This window comes from Chrysochloris asiatica, unplaced genomic scaffold (assembly GCF_000296735.1).
Source record: "Chrysochloris asiatica unplaced genomic scaffold, ChrAsi1.0 scaffold00027, whole genome shotgun sequence".
Classification (NCBI taxonomy): domain Eukaryota; kingdom Metazoa; phylum Chordata; class Mammalia; order Afrosoricida; family Chrysochloridae; genus Chrysochloris; species Chrysochloris asiatica.
Genome location: NW_006408545.1, coordinates 24,172,973 through 24,195,609, shown reverse-complemented (window position 1 = coordinate 24,195,609; position 22,637 = coordinate 24,172,973). Strand labels below are relative to the sequence as shown.

At 40.5% G+C, this 22,637-nt stretch overlaps 1 protein-coding gene across 1 annotated transcript in view; it reads right to left on the bottom strand.

Moving 5' to 3' along the window:
- The window catches only part of PREP (prolyl endopeptidase), a 154,061-nt gene that overhangs the window by 127,975 nt on the left and 3,449 nt on the right, over positions 1–22,637 (bottom strand). Inside the window, exon 2 of the mRNA XM_006839965.1 lies at positions 16,345–16,419. Coding sequence (XP_006840028.1) covers positions 16,345–16,419 — 75 coding nt within the window. The remainder of the gene's footprint in view (positions 1–16,344; positions 16,420–22,637) is intronic.

Sequence of the window (22,637 nt, the reverse complement as noted above, 5' to 3'; positions counted from 1 at the left end):
ACGGAACTTAGATCCAGAGGGCCTGGAGGAAGGTAGAATCTCCAGTGAGTAGTATTCAATCTGACTAGGCGGGGCTGATGCAATGAAATGCAGACGGGTCTCTTGTGATACAATAGTGAATAACTGTTATCAGGAGTGGTTGTGAGGGTTGGAAATGTAAAGATAGATGTTTTATAGCAAGGAGGGGAGTGATTAACTTTTCAGTCTAGGAGTGGAGGTCCCTAGGACCATCACGAGAGAAGAGCAAAGAGCGGGACCCTACCCAGAGAAGCAGTGATGCCTGAAATGGAGCCAGAGATGATGACGTGGAGCAATGGAGCAGCTGGAGACTTTAAATCCAGAGAGGGAGAACGACCGTGTGCTGAAGACCTGTGGGGTATGGGGGAAGGATTGCATGGAGGGGATTGTAACCATGGCAATGAGACAATATACGATAGAATGAATGTAAAACTAATATTCTCCCATGTAAACTATCACATAATTCACAATAAAACATTTAAGAAAAAAAAAAAAGAAGAGTGATGAGTATGGCAGGACCTGGGGACTCTTGGGCCCTGAGTCAGTGACATGGTCACACAGGACTAGAGTGAAAAGTGAAGCATCCAGCTGGTAAGAAGAGAGGACATATGCACAAGAACACCCACACTTGCAGATAATACCCACTTGACCTGGCTTCAATGGCTGGTTGATCAGAACTCAACTAGAAGAAGAAAGAAGAGAAAAAAAGAGGTGTTGTTGTTGTCAGGTGCCATCCGCGACCTCAGGCACAGCAGAACAAAACACTGCTCAATCTTGGGCCAACCTCACTACTGTTGCCACACTTGAGTCCATCAATGTTGTCAATTGACCAATCCATCTCGTTGCCAGAGATGGAGGCAGAGATGATGACATGGAGAGATGGAGCGGCTGTGGACTCTAGACCCAGAGAGGGAGAAGAGCTGTATGCTGACGACCAGGGGGTAGGCTTGCGGGGTATATTTTGGTTGTTTGATGATGCATGGAGGGGACTGTAATCATGTCAATGAAACGATATACAATAGGATGAAAGTAAAGCTAATGTTCTCCCATGTAAGAGACCACATAATTCACAAAAAAACATTAAAGAAAAAGAAGAGTGATGAGAATTGGAATCGGTTGTCCAGTGGCCTAATGGAACATGTGAACATCAGTCTTCACAACTCTGACACCATAAGAACTAGAAGGCGCCCAACTACTGATACCAACTGCTCTGAAAGGGATCACATTAGAAGGTCCTGGATAGAGCTGCAGAAAATATGGAACAAAACTCAAAATTATTTAAAAAAAGAAAAAAATCAGGCTTACTGGTGAGAAAGAGCCTGGAGGAATCTGAAACTATGGCCCTTGACCACCCTTCAGGTCTGGAAAGAAACTCACCCTGATGGCCCAACTTTCAGCCAAAAAGTAGAAGGTACAGAGGACAGCAACACTCGCCATTTAAGATTTGCTGTAGGAATGATGGATGGAACAGTCAATCATTCCAAATAAACTGGGCAACATTTATCTATGAGCACAGTTGAGAAGGGGTGGGAAGGTGAGGAGAATGGAAACAGGAATCACAGGGAGGGAGTGGGATATCTGTCTTTGCAAGAAGATTGTAGCCGTTGAGATGAAACAAAGTGTATGATTGTTGAATGCAAAACCTTATGTGTATACTTTCACACCATTCACAATCAAATGTTAAAACAACAACCAAAAAAAAGAGACTTTAAAGTTCTTTCCACCGTCTGGCTAACCAATTAGAAGACCCGATCTAGTTGGAATATTTGTATCCTAAAATATCAAGCAGCAGCGCTCAAATGGCAGCATCTTTGTATAGAAATGGAGCTGTTGTCACTCTTCGTCACGCTCATTTTGCCTAGGACAGCTCTCAGGAAGAGAAAAAAAGGAATGTTAGATATATGCAGCTGAGAGTGTACATTTGATTAACTTATGCAGCAAAGTGCCAGGAGAGAGAGCTTCTGTGAAGCCAGACTTGACAATTAATAACAATTAAGATTACGAATCAGGCTGCTAATCTCACGGTCAGCAGTTTGAAACTACCAGCTGTTTCGTGGGAGAAAGATGAGGCTTTCTGCTCCCGTAAAGATTTACAGCCTTGGAAACTCGATGCAGGGTCACTATGAGTCGGAACCAACTCCACGGCACATAACGACAATAACAACAAGGCAACTATCATTTGAAGGAGTCCTGGTGTGGCACTGGAAGATAAGCACTGGACAGCAAGGCCAGTTTGAGCCACAAGGTCGGTGGTTCAAACTCACCAGCTGCTGCTCCTCGGAAACCCTACAGAGGGTTGCTTGAGGAAGAAACAATTTGATGGTACTTAACAACAACATCATTTGAAAGGTGTAAATTCAATTCTTCCTCTCTGTGTATTGATACTGTGTAACTCAGTAACAACTCCCGGAAAATTCAGCTAATACAGTCTTTTCTGACAGAAATGATGCAGGAGATCTCATGGTAGAATTTTGCAAGACTAAAACTTACTCATGCAAGTTTTTTTTTTTTAACAACTTCATTATGAATCTCTATGTGAACCTCACCAGATGGAATACACAAGAATCAAATTGACATCTAGTGTAACAAAAAGGGGAAGGTAGTTAATCTTACATTCCAGGACCATAGGACCTGCAAGAGGGAAGCGCATGAGCAGAATGTCAGATCCTAATCAGAGAAGCAGTGACACCAGAGATGGAGGCAGAGGCAATGGCATGGAAAGATAGAACATCTGAGGATTCTAGACTCATAAAAAGAAAAAGACTGTGTGCTGATAGGCTGGGGGCTGGTTTGCAAAATCTGTCCTTTGGTTGTTTAAACGATTATATACTCCTGCCTGTTTTTGTCTACAACAAAAAAGGGGACTGTAATCATTACAACAAAACAAGATGCGAATGGTTGAGTGCAAAACTGATGTTCTGCCATGTAGACTTATCACTCAATCCACAGTAGAAGCTTTAAAAAAATAAACAAGATAAAGTGAATAGAGATAAATACTGTTAACTTATGGTACATGGAAAGGAATGCAGTCATTGTAATGAAGCAAAGTATAGATTTGTTGAATGTCAAATTGTTATCTGTTCTGTGAACCTTCACTCAATTTATGATAAAAAGTTAAAAGAAAAAAAATGACATCTATGGGAAGAGATGGTGGAGAAGTTCAATTATCATCAACCAAAACAAGGTCAGGGCAGAGCATAAATTGCTCCTACGTTCAGGCTGAAGCTAAACAAAATCTAAAGGACCAAAGTATACTCCACCTCAATTTAGAGAGCATCTCAAGGACAGATCAGATGCACTGAACACTAATGACTGACAAAACGAGTTGTAGGATGAATGATATCAAGAACATTATACATGAAGAAAGCAAAAGGTCATTGAAAAGACAGCAATGAAAGGAAAGACCAAAGTGGATGTCAAAAAGACCATGAAACTTGCTCTTGGACATAGAGTAGCTAAAGCAAAACAGCTGAACAGAAAATTTCAAAGGATAACTTGAGAAAACAAAGTATGATAAGAAAATGTGCAAAGACCTGGAGTTAGAAAACAAATTGGAAAGAACACACTCAGTATTTCTCAAGCTGAAAGAACTGAAGAAAAACTTTCAACCTCGACTTAGATTACTGAAGGATTCTATGGGGTAAATATTGAATGATGAGGGAAGTATCAACAAAGATGGAAAGAATACAGAGAGACACTGTGTCAAAAAGAATTGGTTGATTCTCAACCATTTCAAAAGGCATCGTATGATCAAGACCAATAGTTCTGAAGGAAGAAGTCCAAGTTGTACTGAAGGGATTGTGAAAAACAAGACTCCTGGAATTAATGGAATACAAACTGAAATGTTTCAAATGACGCAGCACTGGAGGTGCTCACTTGTCTATACCAAGATATTTGGAAGACAGCTACCTGGCCAACCGATTGGAAAAGATCCATATTTGTGCCCATTCCAAAGGAAGCTGGTCCAACAGAATGTAGAAATTATCAACGTATATAATTAATATCACATGCAAGTAAAATTTTGTTGAAGATAAAAAAACAAACAAACAAACAAAAAAACACGGTTGTAGCAGCACATTGACAGAGAGTTGCCAGAAATTCAAGCTGGATTCAAATGAGGATGTGGAATGAGGGATATCACCGCTGATGCCAGATGGATCTTGGCTGAAAGCAGAGAATACCAGAAAGATGTTTACTTGTGCTTTATTAACTATGCAAAGGCATTCAATTGTATAGACCACACAAACTATGCATAGCATTGTGGGGAATGGGAATTCCAGAACATCTAATTGTCCTCATGAGGAACCTGTACATAAACTAAGAACAGAACAAAGGGATACTGCGTGGTTTAAAATCAGAGTTGTATCCTTTCACATACTTACTACTAATATGTATGTTGAGCAAATAATCCAAGAAGCTGGACTTGAAAAATGCAGCATAAATATTAGAAGAAAACCCAGTAACCACCCGCGTTATGCAGATGATATAACTTTACTTGCTCAAAATGGAGAGAACTTGAAGCATTTACTGATGGAGATCAAAGAATACAGTCTTCAGTATGGATTACAACTCAATGTAAAGGAAATAAAAATCTCCACAAGTGGACCAGTAAGCAATATTATGATACAAGGAAAAAAGGTTCACGTTGTATCGATATGTTATTACACTGGGCAAAACTGCTGCAACAGGCTTCTTTAAAGTGTTAAAGAGCAAAGATGTCACTCTGAGGACTAAGGTGTGCCTGACTCAAGCCATGGTATTTTCAATTGCGTCATACGCATGTGTTAAATTGGACAGTGAGTAAGGAAGACTGAAGATTTGATGCAATTGAACTCTGATGTTACAAAGGAATATTGAAAAGTACCACAAACTGCCAGAAGAGTTGAAAGAAGTGCAATGCTCCTTAGAAGCAAAGATAGTAAGACTTCGTCTCATGTACTCTGGCCATGTTATCAGGAGGGAACAGTCCATGGAAAAGGATATGATGTTAGGTAAAGTAAAGGGTCATCAAAAAAGAGGAAGACCCTCAATGAGATGGACTAGCACAGCGTCAGCAGCAGTGAGCTGAAACATACCAAATGTGAAGATGGTGTAGGGTTTTGTTCTGTTGTGCATAGGGTGGCTGTAAGCTGGAACAAATTCAATGGTACCTAACAACATTAACAGGCAATTAACCTCTTAGGCTCACCTTCACCATCTATCATGTGGACATACCAATTGTACCTCTCTGGTAGTGTAGTGGTTACGAATCGGGCTGCGAACCTCAAGGTCAGCAGTTCGAAACTACCAGCAGTTCTGCGGGAGAAAGATGAGGCTTTCTGCTTCTGTAAAGATTTATAGCCTCAGAAACCCTGTGCAGGGTTGCTATGAGTCGGAACCGACTCCACGGCACATAACAACAACAACAGTTATCGTAAGGCACAAAAGACATAAAAGTAGCATATGTGCAGCAGTACTTCATGATTTGTTGTTGTTTGGTGCCATCGAGTCAGAACCAACTCACAGTGACCCTATGCACAGCAGAACTTAACAACTTGATTGTATCAGGATTAATATAGAAATTTAAAGTGACAGTTTCAACATAAAACCAAATGGCTACCACTCGTCTGTCTGTCGTGCTGTGGTGGCTTGAGTTGCTGTGATTCTGCGGACTCTGCCACCGGTATTTTAAATAACCGGCAGGGTCACCCATGGTGGACAGGTTTCAGATGAGTGTCCAGACAAAGACAGACTAGGAAGAAAGAGTGACAAACTACTTCTGAATCGTTAGTCACTGAAAACCTTATGAATAGCAGAGAAACACTCCATAATAGGAAACAAAAATATTACTAAAGCTGTTTCTATTATTCTGGGGTGGGGCTAAAGGGCAGAAAAGACACACAGGCAAGAAATGGCATGAAGTCAAACTGGGAAGGCAATCAGCAGACTAACTGAACCGGAGCACAAGTGCCTGAAGTGACAAGGATGGAGAGAAGAGTGGAAAGGCTGGAGGGACCTGATCAGTAATGCTCTTAAACTGGCAGGCTAAGCAGTTCCGAGTCCCTGGAAAATGCAAAGTCAGGCCTCAGCATCCTGAAGCCAGCATCAGTCCCCAGAGCTGACTACTGAACCACAGGAATGGAGGGACCGTGAAGAAGAAAAATTGAGAAATCCCAAGAAATACTGGGGTTGGTAAGAGAAACAAGGGTGGAGGAACCAAAAGGGTGGGAAGAAAAGCAAAAGCACTGAAGATGTTGCAGGGGAGCATTTTAAAGAGAGCCACTGGCTCACTGTAAAAGCCATAAAGAAACTAAACATATGCTGATTTTTTTAAGTCTCTGGACTGGGCCTCCAGTGATCTCAAAGAGAACAGTTTACACGGATGGGAGATGCTACTAGAGTGGAGAGGTGGGGTTTAGCTACAAGAGACATGCAGAGAGCAGCCTATGGATAGGCAAAGAAGAGAAGAAGATGGCCAACAGGAAAGTAAGATCTGGGCACACAGGAGGAGACAGACTGCATGCTTGGGAAGAGCTAAGGCAAAGTGTGGAAACTTTTGAGTTCACCTGATGCTTTGCCACAGAACATTGGCAAAAAGTACTAGAGGAGAATTTTGGAAGTCAGAGATTAATAAGTCAACCAAATGCACAGATAAGTGTCAGTGGGCAGTGGATATGAGCCTTGTTATTAGTTACCTCAATGTCAAAATGTCAGATGTGGCAATACTCCTAAACGCTTCCTTCTAAAATTTACAAAGGACAAGCTGGAAATACTTGTTGAATGGAAGCTGTGGCCCAACTGCCTGTTGGGACCTGCCCATGTTACTATCTAGTCTTCACAGTGTTTTCAGTAATTACAAACCTTCCTCTTTGGCACTCTTTGCTGAAAATGTGCAAGGTTTCCCTGATCCTATTTATACCTTTGAGGTTTCCTTATGGTTCAGAAACTTTGAGAGTATATCACACTTTTACCAAGAACGTATCCTTTACCTTTCGTTTGTTGGTTTTATTAGTTTGTGTATCTACATTTGTTGTTGTTATTGTTGTGTGCCGTTGAGATGGTTCCAACCCATAACGACCCTGCATACGGTTTTCTATGTATTTATATAAAATCTTCTCAAAATAGCTTTAACAAAGGTATTTATTTAAGTTGTAGTCATTTGCAGGACCGTGATCTTGCATCCTTTTCTCACTTAAAATTCTGCCACAAGCTCTTTTTTCATGTTAGTAACTAATCTTTGGAGTCCTGGTAAAGTAATGTTGAATAAGCAGTGGACTGCTAACAGCAAGATCAGCGGTTCAAACCCACCAGCTGCTGCTCGAAAATTCTATACAGGGTCACTATGAGTCAAAACTGACTTGACGGTATGTAACATCAAGAGCAACAAGCAAATCTTATCATTTTAATAGAGAAATAATATTGCATTATACAGATTCACGACATTCTACTTAAGAAGAAAATTCACTACTACAATCACATTTCTATTGTTGAAATTAGAGATTTCCTAATTTTCACAATTATAAAGTAATGCTCCAGACTGGACTGGTCTCCATATTTCTGATAGTGAATGACATTATTATCCTTCTAGGAAGCTTGGGGACATGCAATGGACTGCTAACCAGAAGGTTGGTAGTTCAAAACCACCAGCAGCTCCTCGGAAACCCTACACAGAGTTACTGTGAGTCAGAAATGACTCAATGACTCTTAAACCATAGTAACAAAGGAAGCTTGGAATAAGCCCTAGTGGCACTGTAAGATAAGCACTGGATTGCTAATTACAAGGTCAGTGGTCCAAACCCATCAGCTGCTCTGTGGAAGAAAGACAAGGCTTTCTGCTTCTTTAATATTTACAGCCTTGGAAAGCTTACACAGGATCACTGAGTTAGAATCGATTTGACAGCAAAGAGTTTGGTTTGGTTTGGAGGAGGTATGAAATTTCTCCTTCATTCTCAGCTTTTCTGTGTGGAAGAAAGACAAGGCTTTCTGCTTCCTTAATATTTACAGCCTTGGAAACCTTACACAGGATCACTGAGTTAGAATCGATTTGACAGCAGAGAGTTTGGTTTGGTTTGGTTTGGAGGAGGCATGAAATTTCTCCTTCATTCTCGGCTTTCTGCTCTGGCTATCAAACGGACTTCTTTTCTTCACTGATAGTATATAGGAACACTCCTGATTTTATATTTATTTTGTACTCAACCACTTTATCTCAAAACTCATTCATCTTAACAAGTGTTCAACTGTTTTCTTTCAGTTCTAGATACATAATCATATAGCCTATAATTAATAATTTTGTTTTTCCCGCTACCAAAGTTTGGTTCATGTTTTATTGTATTGATCAAAGTTTTGCAAATCAAAGTAATAGCAACTGAGAGCACTCTAATCTCCTGTGTAAACTCTTGATTTTAGTGATATTTATCATCTCATTAAGGAACTATTTACTGGTATTTAGGTTCTGGATGAGTATTAAATTTCTTTTTAAATACCAATTAGGATAACGACACAGCTTTATTTAACCTATTTAGAGTCCCTGAGTGGCATAAACAATTAAGTGCTTCATTACTAGCCAAAAGGTTGGTGGTTTGAATCCACCCAGAGGCACCTCAGAAGACAGGCTTGGTCAAGGTCAGCTTCCACAAAGTGACAGCTTTGAAAACCCTATGAAGGAATTAGCGTGGCTGTGCACACACGGGCATGCAATGAGTTGGAATTACTCAACATCAACTAACAACAATTTATCCTATTAATATGTTAATACTTGCAATTCTGGAATTCTTGTGATGATTTCTAAATTTTTATCTGCTAACATTTATTTCTATTTTTTCATCTCTATCACAGGAAAGGTAGGTCTATATCTTCATTGTCCTATATAGTGACCACTAGCCACATGCAGCTTTTGAAAACCTACAATGTGGCTAGTCTGAATTGATAGGTGCTATAATGTTGGCCCAGCAGTCGTCTGTCAGGTTGTCCTACTGTGGTAGCTTGTATGTTGCTGTGATGCTGGAAGCTATGCCATGAGTATTCTAAATGCCAGCAAGGTCATCCACAGTGCACAGGTTTCAGATGAGCTTCCATACTAAGACAGACTAGTAAGGAGGTGAGACAGACTACTTCCGAATACTAAGTCATTGAAAATTCTATGAATAGCAGTGGAACACTGTCAAATAGCACCAGAATACTGAATATTGAAGAATGATGAAGAATACCAGAAAATTGTTACACATAGTGACAGAAACTGTACCCCTCAGGTTGGAACGCACTTCAGATATGACTGGGGCAGAGCTACCTCCTCTAAATAGAGTTGACCATGATGATGCAAATAGAGTAAAGCTTTCAGGACCTTCATTTGCTGATGGGACACAACTCAAAATGAGGAGAAACAGCTATAAACAACCACTAATAAATGGAACATGGAATGTAAGAAATATGACTCTAGAAAAACTGGAAGTTGTAAAAAAGGAAATGGAACACATAAGCATTGATATCTTATGTATTAGTGAGCTGAAATGGTCTGGTATTGATCATTCTGAATCTGACAACCACATGGTTTACTATGCCGGGAATGACAAATTGAAGAGAAATGGTATCAGATTCATCATCAAACAGAATATTTCAATATCTGTCTTGAAGTATAATGCCATCTGTGATAGGATAATATCCATATGCCTACAAGGAAGACCAGTTAATACCACCATCATTCACTAAAACCAGTGAAGATGACATTGAAGAATTCTACCAATTTCTTTAGTCTGAAATTGATCAAACACGCAATGAAGATGTACTAATAAGTACTGGCAACTGGAATGCAAAGGTTGGAAACAAACAGGAAGGATCAGTAGTTAGAAAATATGGCCTTCATGATAGAAATTAAGCTGGAGACCACATGACAAAATTTTGCAAGACCAACAAAACTTCTTCATTGCAAATAACCTTTTTCAAACAACATAAAAGACTATATGTGTAGACCTGACTAGATGGAATAAGAAGCAATCAAATTGACTAAGAAATGGTGGAAATTTTCCATATCATCAGTCAAAACAAGGCCAGAGGCAGACTGTGGAACAGTCCATCAAATGCTCACATGTAAATTCAGACTGAAGCTGAAGAAAAAGAAAACAAGTTCATGAGAGACAAAAAACATGACCTTGAACATAATATCCCACCTGAATTTAGAGATCATCTCAAGGGGAGATTTTATGAATTAGAAACTAATGACCAAAAACCAGAATAGTTGTGAGATGACATCCAGAAAATCATACAGAGAGAAAGCAAAAGGTCATTAAGACGAAAACTCTAAAACTTGCTCTCCAGCATAGAGATGCTAAAGCAAACGAAAGAAATGAGGAGGCTGAATAGCTGAAAATGTGAAAGGCAGCTCGAGAAGAAAAAAATCAAACATTACAAGGAATAGTACAAAGATATGGAGTTAGACAACCGAAAAAGGAAGAAAACACTCAGCATTTCTAAGCTGAGGGAACTGAAAAAAAAAAATTAAGCCTAAACTTGCAATACTGAAGGATTCTATGGGCAAAATATTGAATGACGCAGAAAATGTCAAAACAAGATGGTAGGAATATACAATTACTGTACCAAAAAGAGATGGCTGATGTTCAACCATTCCAGGAGGTATCATATGATCAAGAACCAATTGTATTGAAGGAAGAAGTACAAGATGCACCAGAGGCACTGGCAAAGAGCAAGACTCTGGAATACAAACTGAAATCTTTCTACAAACTTATGCAGCACTGAAGGCACTCACTCATCTATGCCAACAAAGTTGGAAGACAAGTACCTGGCCAACTGATTGTAAGAGATCCACTATATCTGTCCATTCCAAAGAGAGGTAATCCAATGGAATGCAGAAATCATCCAACATTATCATTAATATCACATTCAAGTAAAATTTTGCTAAAGTAATTAAAAATTTTTTAAAACAGTACATCGATAAGGAACTGCCAGAGGTTCAAGCAAAATTCTACTCCCTCCCAAATCAATTCTTGAGACTTTTCTATTCTATAAATCCACTCTGATAAGCCTTTATAAAGATAGAAACTTTGACTAGCATTGTCAGAATTGGGTAGCTGAAATTAATGACTAGATTCAATCAAAGACTAGGGTAACACTTCAGATATTGGTATAAAATAAACTACAAATGTTCGCTCCTTGACTGGTTTTTATTAACAATGTAACAAGCAGATTTTTCTTTGTTCTTGAAGGTTATGTGAAGGGTCTCTTTGTTACACCAATGTACAACTGTTACACAATGGTGCATACGTTTATGACTATAATAGAAAATGTCCATACTGCTTTTCTTCTCATCAGGAAAACACTCTTACCTTTTCGCTTTGTGACTAAATCTATCTATTTATACATAAACCACAGATAATATAGCGGCCCCCATCAATAACAAGTTTGCTTAAAACGAGAAAGGAGGTTACAGAGAGATGCTTATAAGGTGCACAGTGCCTCTGACAACTGGGGTGTCTTGTGGTGGGAGCGTGGGTCAGCCCAAAGACCAGACTCAAGGACTTCCAATGTCATACAGCAAGCACCAATACCAGTTACCAGTTGTTCTGGAGTAAATTTCAACTCATGGTTACTCCACGTATGTCCGAGTAAATTATGTCACACAGTGTTTCCCATGGCTGGTTTTCCAGCAGTAGATCAAACGATCCTTCTTCTTCTGTGCCTATGGGTGGACTTGAGCTGTTAACCTTTTGGTTAGGAGGCAACTGTGTTAACTGTCTCACCCAGGAACTCTACAGTAAGCCTCGACATGAATCAATCCCTATAGTTTATACCCTCAAAGTTATCACACCCAGAGTCTCATCTCTTTTGATGTGAGGTTGACAACTATTTGGACTACCTGGGTTCTACTCCCAGCTCCACACTTACTGGCTGAATGAGTTTGATCAAGTTATTTAATTGCACAATGCCTCCATTTCTTCACCTCAAAATATAATAGATGAAAAGTTAAAAGATCTATTTCAGAGTCTGAGAATTAATGCGGGTAGACAAAGCCAAGGTACAGAACCTCCAATAAATATATACCCTGAAAATCATAGTATGCACATCAATGTCATCAGCTTCTATTAAATGCTGACTATATAACCACTAATTAGCAAAGAAGCACCCACTAACTGGAAGCTTGGCATTCACTAATAAGTGGTTTGTCATCCATGAGCCTCGCTGATATCAATTAAGGAACAACCTAGTGTCCTTTCATTAAAACATAAACAAAACTGGGTCATTCTGACATGGTTGAATCACTCAGATCATCGCCAATAAAGCTGAGGAAAGCCAGCTTGTACCCAATACCTTGAACAAAGTAATCATTATTGAGACAGTCCCAGGGGACAGTTTTTCAAGAGATGCAAAGGCATTCCATTCCCTCCTCTGGTGCTTCCTATCTACTATAGCTTATGCAGCTGCCTGGGGCTCACTCCCCAGTGGAGGTTCAATCCTTCTATCTCAGCTCACCCTGTACAGGATGGTCAAGGTTAATCTGTACAAGAGTGGAGGAGAAATGACAGCCCACACCTGCCTTCCTATCTTCCCAGCCTGATCTGCAGAACTGTGGAGCCTCTGTCCACTCGTAGCAAAACCCATCTGTTTCTCCCTCTGGAATCTCTACCTATTCACCCCTAACTCATTGCTTCATAAAAGCAAAACGAAAACCCAAATACTAACCACTGTAACTTTTTAAAGAGGATTGGCAAAGGGAGAGGAAACAGGATTGTTGAGAGAAGTAAACATCATGAGAAATCTCAGCATGGTGGTGTGTTGACTCCAGGGACAAAAGACAGGGAAGAAGCTATAAAACCTTGTGGATTGGTTGGGGGTGGTTATGAGCCGTGGAGTCGGTTTCGACTTATAGTGACCCTGCATAGGGTTTCCGAGGCTGTAAATCTTTAGAGGAGCAGAAAGTCGTAACTTTTTCCGGCGGAACCACTGGTAATTTCGAACTGCTGACCCTGAGGTTAACAGCCCAATTCGTAACCACTATACTGAGAAGGAGAAAAACTAATCACAAGAACAGATAAGGATAGTAAAAAGGAAAGCAGGTAAGATAGTGTGTGGAATAAAAGAAGAAATGGTTAACCTGGGTTAACTGGACCAGGTTAACCTTCTCCACCTCTGCTTTCTCTTGCTCCTCTTCCATAAAGCATAAGCCCTGACTATAACTCTCCACCCTACTCTCTCTCTGCCAAGTTCTTTCCCAAGAACTGGAAGGTGGTGAAATCTGCAACTTCATTGATCTGGAAGGGGAGAGGATGTGGAAAGAGCAAAGCCTAAATTCCACCACCCATATCCAGTCTAGCTGGGATGCTTTCCTGGCATCGTAAATTGGAAATCTGAATTTAGTTCTCAACAGAAACATCGGTTACATATATGTGGTAACAAAGGTTACAACTGGTTACAGGAGGAGCTAAGGCATACGCTTTTGGAAGGTGGTCTGAAAAATGACTCACAATGCATTTAACTTTTTAATTCTTTTAAATGGGAAATACATTCTAAAGAAGCTCAAATAAACACCTGGAACAACAAACAAATTAGAAGCTCTCTATATACACGCTCTTTCCCAAACCTCACCCGCTGTCATGTCAGTTCTGACTTAGAGCGACCCTGCACAGGGTTTCTGAAGCTATAAATCTTGAGTGGAGCAAAAAGTCTCATCTTTCTCCCTTAAAGTGATCAGTGGGTTTGAAATACCAAGCTTGTGGTCAGCAGTCCAGTGCTTATCCTATAGTGCTACCAGCACTCCTTACATGATACTGTTGTAGTTGTTAAAAGCTGTCGAGTTGCTTCCAATTCACAGCGACTCTATCTAGGGTTTCCGAGGTGTGGCTGGTGGGTTTGAACTGCCAAACTTGCAGTAACAAACTGACCTTGCGGTCCTGCAGCACCACACCAGGACTCCCACTCTTAGATACTAAGTGATATGCAAGTATAAGTCAGTATAAGTAAGAGTCAAAAACCCTGAAATAGATTTGACAAATATTATTCCCCACCACCACTCCAAGGACAGAAAAAAATCCACTGAAGACAACATTTGTTATTGGGTCAGTTCTGACTCACAGCAACCCTGTATAGGTTTCTCAGGAACACCTGGTGGGTTTGAACGGCAGCCTTGCAGTTAGCAGTCCAGTGCTGATCCTACTGAGCCACACCAGCACTCAAGAGACAACACTTAGGGGAAACCTTAATAAAATGAGACCAGTGGGGCCTTCAAGGTCTTTTATATCTCCAAAAGAACAGGAACGCCTCATGCTTTCAGAGCAGAAAATTCTCATCCCAGCCCCTCACTTCTAAAAAACATGTGCATGTTCTTATATTTGCCATTTAGTTTTTGTTTTGTGGTTGTTTTTTAAGATCAATAAGTAATCTAAGACTTGTCATTGTTGTTGTTAAGTACCGTGGAGTCGGTTCCGACTCATAGTGACCCTGTGAAGGGTTTCTGAGGCTGCGAATCTTTACGGGAGCAGAAAGCTAATGGAGTCTTGTGTGGCGCTGTGGGTTAATGCGCTAGACTGCAAAGCCGTTTGAACTGCAAGGTCAGTGGTTCAAACTCACTAGCTGCTCCTCGGAAACTCCTAGACAGGGTCGCTATGGGTCGGAACTGACTGAATGGCATTTAATAACAATGTGATAGCTGGAGTTCTGGTGTGGCGCTGTGAGCTAATGCACTGGACTGCAAAGTTGTTTGAACCACAAGATCGGTGGTTCAAGCTCACCAGCTGCTTCTTGGAAACTCTATACAGGGTTGCTGTGGGTCAGAATCAACTCAACGGCACTTAACAACAACAATGTGATAGTTGGAACTGCAGTTGCCTTGGTAGGGCCAGACATAGATGGACTGCAGCTTTTAGGCCCTGCATTTGCTGATATAGTTGCAAATATCATTAATAATTAGAATGTGGATTGTACAAAGTATGAATCTAGGAAAACTGTAAGTTATCAAAAATCAAATGGAATGAATAAAGATCAAGATCCTAAGCACTAGTGAGCGGCAGTGGATTTGGTACTGGCCATTCTGAATCAGACAATTACATAGTCTACTGTATCTGGAATGACAAACTGAAGAGAAATGGTGTCACATTCATGTCGAAATTATTTTAAGATCTATCCTGGAATACAATGCTATCAGTGATATGCCTACAAGTAAATCTAGGTACTTGGACTATTATTTAAATTTATGCATCAACCATGAATGCCAAAGATGAAGAAATTGAAGATTTTTAACCAACTTGTACAGTCTGAAATTGATCAAACATGTAATCAACACTGATAATTACTGAGAATTAGAATGCCAAGGTTGGAAACAAAGAAGAGAGATGAATAACTAGACAATATGGTCTTGGTGATACAAACACCACCGAGATTGCATGACAGAATTTTGCAAGGCTAACAACTTACTCAATGCAACTATCTTTTTATAAATGACATTAAGCACTTGCAAGTCATGGATAGAATATACATGATTTAAATTGACAACGTCTGTGGAAAGAGACCATGGAAACACTCAATGTCATCAGTAAGAATAAGTCCAGGACTCCAGAACGATTTCCTTTTACTAGGATCCACAATCAATGCCCATTGAAGCATCAGTTAAGAAATCAAATTATGTATTGCATTGGGCAAATCTGCTGCGAAAGGTATCTTTTAAAAAGTGTTAAAGAACAAAATGTCATTTTGAGGACTAAGAAGCATCTGACCCAAGTCATGGTACTTTCAATTCCCTCACATGCATGGGAAAGTTGAACAAGGAAAACCAAAAAAGAATTAATGCATTTGAATTATATTGGCAAGGAAAACTGAATATATCATGGACTACTGTCAGAAGAACAAACAAAATCTGTATTGGAATAAGTACAACCAGAATGCTTCTTAGAAGCGAAGATGGCAAAGTATCATCTCACATATTTTAAACATGTCATTAAGAGGGATCAGTCCTGAAAAATGACATCATGGTTACTACAGTAGGAAGTCCTGGTGTGGCGCTGTAGGATAAGCACTGGACTGCAAAGTTGCTTTGAACTTCAAGACTGGCGGTTCAAACTCACCAGCCATTCCTCAGAAACCCCTATACAGGGTTGCTATGAGTCAGAACCTACACAACAGCATTTAACAACAGTAAAGAAGTCAGAAAACAAGAGATAGCTTGACACAGTGGCCCCAACAATGGGCTCAAACATAGCAACAATTGTGAGGTTGGTTAAAGGTTGAGCAGAATTTCATTCTATTGTACATGGGGTCGCTATGAGTTGGAATTGACTTGACAGCACCTATAACAACAGGGGTTGGGGTTAGCTACTAAGGCTGACTTTAATTAGAAAACAAAATTACCTTTGTCTGTTCACTGTCCGGGTCTTCTAGCCAAGCATAGGGGTCACAAATTTTATTCCCATGATAATCTTGTACCTGCAAAATGCAAAAATAGGATATTAATTAGATATCTTGTGCCTAATTCCAATTAGTGTATTTTTTTTTTTATCTTGCTGGAGAAATAGGAAAGGGGGCATACAAAAATACCCCAACAGGTTCATTGGCAATGTATCTGCCCAAATAACCACATGAACCAAAGTTGGCAAATTCCCAAAGGTGTCAAGTCACCCTTCATGAAAAGAATGTTTTAGCCAGAGAGGGAAGAAAGATGAAAGGTCAAAATAGGAAACTGCTCTGTAAGTACGATACAAAACAAAGACTTGCCGCTGTGCTAAAGAAACTGGAAAGTGTGTTGTCAGCGGAGAGCTCAGAATTCTACAATGCAGTGGGGATTCAAGAAGGGCAAGATTGTGCAGAAGCCGGCCCCCACATACGCTGATTTTCCTCTTCTTCAGGTGTTTATTCATGATTAGAGAATCTGCCTGCAATATATCATAGGATCAGTTTGCTTTTACATTTAAACTGCCAAAAAGCAAGCTACTAATGTGTAGTATAAGGATTCCAATTGACATCCATTGAAAATGCTGATTTAAGTCCAATGAAAGAACATTTCTTCCTTTCTGTGGACTGTTAGGAAATGCTTTCCTCTTCTTTTTCTAAAAAGAAGGCATAAAAGCATCACCTATTCTGACTTCCCTGATGGTGGCTGTGTGCTATGGAGTCAGTTCCAACTCATAGCAACCCTGTACAGGGTTTCCGAGGCTATAAATCTTTACAGGAGCAGAAAGCCTCATCTTTCTCCTGCGGAACAGCTTGCAGTTCCAAACTGCTGACCTTGAGGTTCACAGCCCGACTTCCCTGATAGATGGAGAAACAGAACTGTTTCTTGTAAACAATGCCTGACTGAGGGGAAGTTCCCACTCCAGGCTGAACATTAGAACCACTGGAAGCTTCTGGAATGCACCAATTCCCAGGCACTGGGCCCAGCGATTGGTTGACTGAATCTGAAGGAGGGACTGGAGCCACTTTTGACCACACACAAGGTTGGTGGTTCAAACCCAGCAGCCACTCCTCAGAAACCCTATACAGGGTAACTATGGGGTCAAAACTGACTCAAAGGCACTTAACAAAAACAACATGTGATTATGCCTGAAGGAATTACTCCCAAGTAAAACTCATGACTTCAAGATTATTCTAGTGAGTTGAAAGCACACGGGCAGCTCTTGCCTCTCAGGTCTCTCAGAACAAGTCTAATATTCAGGTTAAGGCTTCTTGTACGAGGTTGTAGAGAGGACTACCTGGGCCTGAGGTGAATTTGCAATCTGTCTCCTCCTCGCTTTCTTCTATGATACCAGAAGGTGAGAACAAGTTCCCCAGGAAAGAAAACAGCCCCCTGCAAAAGGAAAGCCTGAACGTGGCCTCCAGCACTGGTCAAAGCTCCAGTGGGGCTGCTGGTCAGTTGACAATGAGCTCCCTTTGCCCAAAACACCAAGCCTTCCAAAAAGGGTTTGTATCTATCCATATCTGGTGCCAGGTGAGAGAACACCTGGGAAAGGTGAACGAACAGAACAGTTAGGTGGAACTCCATAGAATTGTTCTCGTTAAACAACTAACAAGCAGCTAAGGATTTACAAGGGGATACATGGTAGCGTAAGGAGCTCTGGTAGCATAGTAGTTACCAATCGGGCTGCAAACCACAAGGTCAGCAGTTTGAAACTACCAGCCATTCCACGAGAGAAAGATGAGGCTTTCTACTCCCATGACAATTTATAGCTTCGGAAACCCTGTATAGGGTCGCTGTGAGTCAGAACCAACTCCACGGCACATAACAACAACAATAACATGGTAGCGTAGTGGTTACGAATCGGGCTGCGAACCTCAAGGTCGGCAGTTCGGAACTACCAGTCATTCCATGGGATGGAGATGAGGTTTTCTGCTCCCATAAAGATTTACAGCCTCAGAAACCCCGTACTAGGTCTCTATGAGTCGGAAGCGACTCCACGGAACTTAACAACACCACATAGGTAAATACAGATGCAAAATAGGTTAAGAGGTAGCATAGGAATATACCATGTATGTATATAGGTATGGTGAGGGATATTTCTATAAACTTATTTATATATGCTGTATGTATTATCATATATGTAATAAAGTATACAGAGGGCACAGCTAAAGAAACTACTTAGGCACTGGGACAGAACCACTAGACCTGAAGGCCAAGAAGCACACATCTAGTTCAATTGGGAAAACATAGTTCATTAAGACCATGGTCTACATTCCACTCCACTGAGCAATGTTTGGGGTCTTAAAAGCTTGTGAGTGGCCATCTACAAAGCAACTACTAATCACTTCCCACCTGGAGCAAAGGATACTAAAGAAAAATGAAAACTCAAGGAAGCATTTAGACCAAAGGACTAATAGCCCAGATGAATCACAGCCTCCTTCCTCTGCTTTGAGACTACCACTACTTCGGACCATTCTGGCCAGGGTCCCAGTCAGAATGAGTACAAAATTTAGACTGAAATTCTTCTTAATAACTAGAAGAACCCCCAAGACAACCTTTAAACTTGAAAATTAAGATACTCCCGGAGGCCACCTTCAGCCAAATAATAGATGGAACTATAAATATACATTAAGGAGCTCTGGTAGTGTAGTGATTACGAGTTGGGCTGCTAACCTCAAGATCGCAGTTCGAGACTACCAGCAGAAAGATGAGACTTTCTGCTCCCGTAAAGATTTACAGCCTCGGAAAACCTATGCAGGGTTGCTCTGAGTCAGAACCGACTCCACGGCACATCCACCACCATAAATATACAATAACATATGCGAAGAAATGTGCTCCTTAGAATAATCAACTACGATTTGGTTTATGTGAGAACAAAAGGACAACATTTGCCCCAAAACAAAGATGGGAAGCTAGGCAGGGAAAGAGAAATCAAACAAACAGGACCAGAGAACTCAGGGAGGATATGGGGATTGTGATGACAGTGAAGAAATTATAAGCAATGTTATGGAGCAATTTGTGTACGAACTATGAATCAGAAAGCTAATTTGCTATGTAAACATTCACATAAAACCAAACCCATTCCCAGTGAGTTGATTCCAATTCATACGGACCCTGATAGGGCTTCCGGTGCTGTGGGAGAAGCCAGCTTTACTTTTCTCCATAAAACAATAAAATATTTTAAAAAGCTAATAAAATACACATTTAAAAAACAATGTTAGAACTACCATGTGATGCAGCAATCCCAAACCTAGGCACATATGATGGGGCTTCAAAAAATTCATGGAAAAATTGCTTTATCTTTTAAATTGCATTTGTCCATGAATTTTTTGAAGCCCATTTATACTCAAAAGAATTGAAATCAGGAATATGAACAGAAACTTAATAGACCAATGTTGACTGTAGCACTTTTGACAATAGCCTAAGTGTCCACCAACAGAGAAGTGGATAAATAAAATGCAGTAGATGAGGGGGCTTAAAAAAGTTTGTGGGAAACGTCCACTTTCTTTAATTCCACTTTTCCACAAACTTTTTGAAGCTCCCTTTTGTGCAAACAGAAGTTTAGTAGTAGTGACTAGGTGTGTGTGTGTGTGTGTGTGTGTGTGTGTGTGTATAATTTGGGAAAAGATAGTAGTAATGGTTGTGCAAAAAAAAAAAAAGAAGGTAATCAATGTCTCTAAGTTAAATTAGAAATTCAAAACAAAAACAAAAGCAAAAAAGGGAAATAAAACCAGGTTAAAGCTACTCCCAATGGGTCTTCATAAAATTGCCAATTTCCATTCCTTACATTAAACTTATGTTTTTAGCTGATTGTTGTTGGTGGTGTTGGTGTTAAGTGCCGTCGAGTCGGTTCCGACCCACAGTGACCCTGTACAGGGTTTCCGAGGCTGTAAATCTGTACGGGAGCAGAAAGCCTCATCTTTCTCCCGCGGAGCAGCTGGTAGTTTCGAACTGCTGATTGTTACTACAGAATAAAAGATTTTTGTATTTTCTTCTTACTTTTTTGTATTTAGTCTTATGGAGTCTTTTATGTTTTCACACCTTGAGGTGGTTATAAAATATGCGTAAAATAACAAACCATCTTTTATTCTCTAGCAATGCTAGGCTGCTAACTGCAAGGTCGGAAGTTTGAATCTACCCATCATTCCTGGGGAGAAAGATGAGGCTTTCTGCTCCTGAAAAGATTTATAGCCTTGGAAACCCTGTACAGAGTCACTATGAGTTGGAAGCGACTCCACGACATGCACAACCACCACCACCATGCTCTGATAACAGAAATCAGAAAATTTTTTTTAAAAGAGTAAAGATTTTTTTGCTAGTAGTTTTGAGAGTGATGGCAGGCACAAGATTGGGCTCAAAGCCATACCTTTTTCAGAGCCAGAGCTGGAACTAAAACCACTTATCCAACTAAAACCGCTTTCCCCAAAGATTCCTTTCATGGGAATAGGTCAGATACTACAAAGAATGCTCCTAAATTGTGGTGTTAGTAAAACTCAAAGACGCAGATCCAGAATCCTAACTTACCAAAAGGAAGACGAGATTAATTGAAAATCAGGACAATTACATCAATAAGTCAAGGTGTAGCCAAAGGCCACACTCAATGTGATAAACATTTATTAAATAACCACATTTTACCCATGATTTAAAACAACTTTGTTGTTGTTGTTGTGAGGTGCCATCAAATCAGTTCCAACTCACAGCTAGCCTGTACAAGGTTTATAAGAAAAGACAGGATTTATTTTTTTTAATAGAAGAAAGTTTCTTCTTTCTCATAAGGAGTGGCTGGTGAGTTTAAACTGTTGACCTGTATTTAGCAATCCAATGCTTACCCTACAGGGCCGCCCAGCACTCCAAAATAACTTTACCAGAAACCAAACCCAAATCAATGACCAACGAATTGATTTAAACTCATGGAAACCCCATATATATCAAAATACAACTGTGCTCCACAAGGTTATTGGAAGTAGATGCAAAGGCCTTTCTTCCCAGGTACCTCTCTCAATGGACTCAAACTTTTAACCTTTAGATTAGAAACTGAGCTCATTATCCATTTGTACAACCCAGGGACTCCAAACTTTATAAAATTATTGTCAATATTTGCATATTAGATTAGGAAATGCAACTCAGAGAAATCAACAAGAGATCTACTACTTACTCTATGATCCTGACTAGCTAGATACAGTCATTGATTTCATTCAGATCATTTCATTTAGTTTTCACTGTTGTTGTTGTTGAGTGCCGTCGAGTCGGTTCCGACCCACAGTGACCTTGTACAGGGTTTCCGAGGCTGTAAATCTTTACAGGAGCAGAAAGCCTCATCTTTCTCCCGCGGAACAGCTGGTAGTTTCGAACTACTGACCTTGCGGCTCGCAGCCCCATTTGTAACCACTACGCTACCAGAGCTCCTTTATGTAATACTAACTTCTTTTCTGGATGAGGAATCTGACAGAAGTAATAGACAAAAGCCATAGTTAGTAAGTGGTAGGGCTGTAATCCAGCAGTGGAGCAAAGCCTGTGGTTTGACTTTGATCTAGATCATGGATTTAATGAGTGGGGCCAGGTATAAAATGGTAAGTGTACAGCTGGTGCTTGACTCTCTGATTCAGAGACTGGAGCATCAGGTGCCATGCTGCCTCCCGGATGGCATTTACCACTAAGCAAACAGCCTATCTTCCCAGAACTGGCAGAGCCATTAAAAGCAGACTGAGTGAGCTATTGACGAGTTATTAAACCAGGACAAGAAACTGATTCTCTCCAGGACAATCACAGGAAGTCTCTTCCCCCCAGTTTTTTCCTTTGTAGACTGGATCTTACAAATGTGGTGGTCTCATAGCACCATCTTCTGAATTCAAGCCAAATGATTTTGTATCTATCTTGCCAAATGATTTTGTTTGCAACTGTTTCTCATCTCCTCAAGTTACTTTAAAAAACGGAGCCCTGAGACGGCTTTGTACCATTACACACTGTTGAATATTTTATATGTACGGTTCCAGGCTCCCCCTCTGCCTTCAGGATTAAATGTGTACTCTGGTAGCGTAGTGGTTATGAATCGGGCTGCGAACCTTAAGGTCAGCGGTTCGAAACTACCAGCCGCTCCGCAGGAGAAAGATGAGGCTTTCTACTCCCGTAAAGATTTACACCCTCGGAAATCCTGTACAGGGTCGCTATGGGTCGGAACCGACTCGACGGCACTTAACAACAACAACAACACACCGCACCCAGGGCCTATTACAAGCCTGGTCCCACTCAG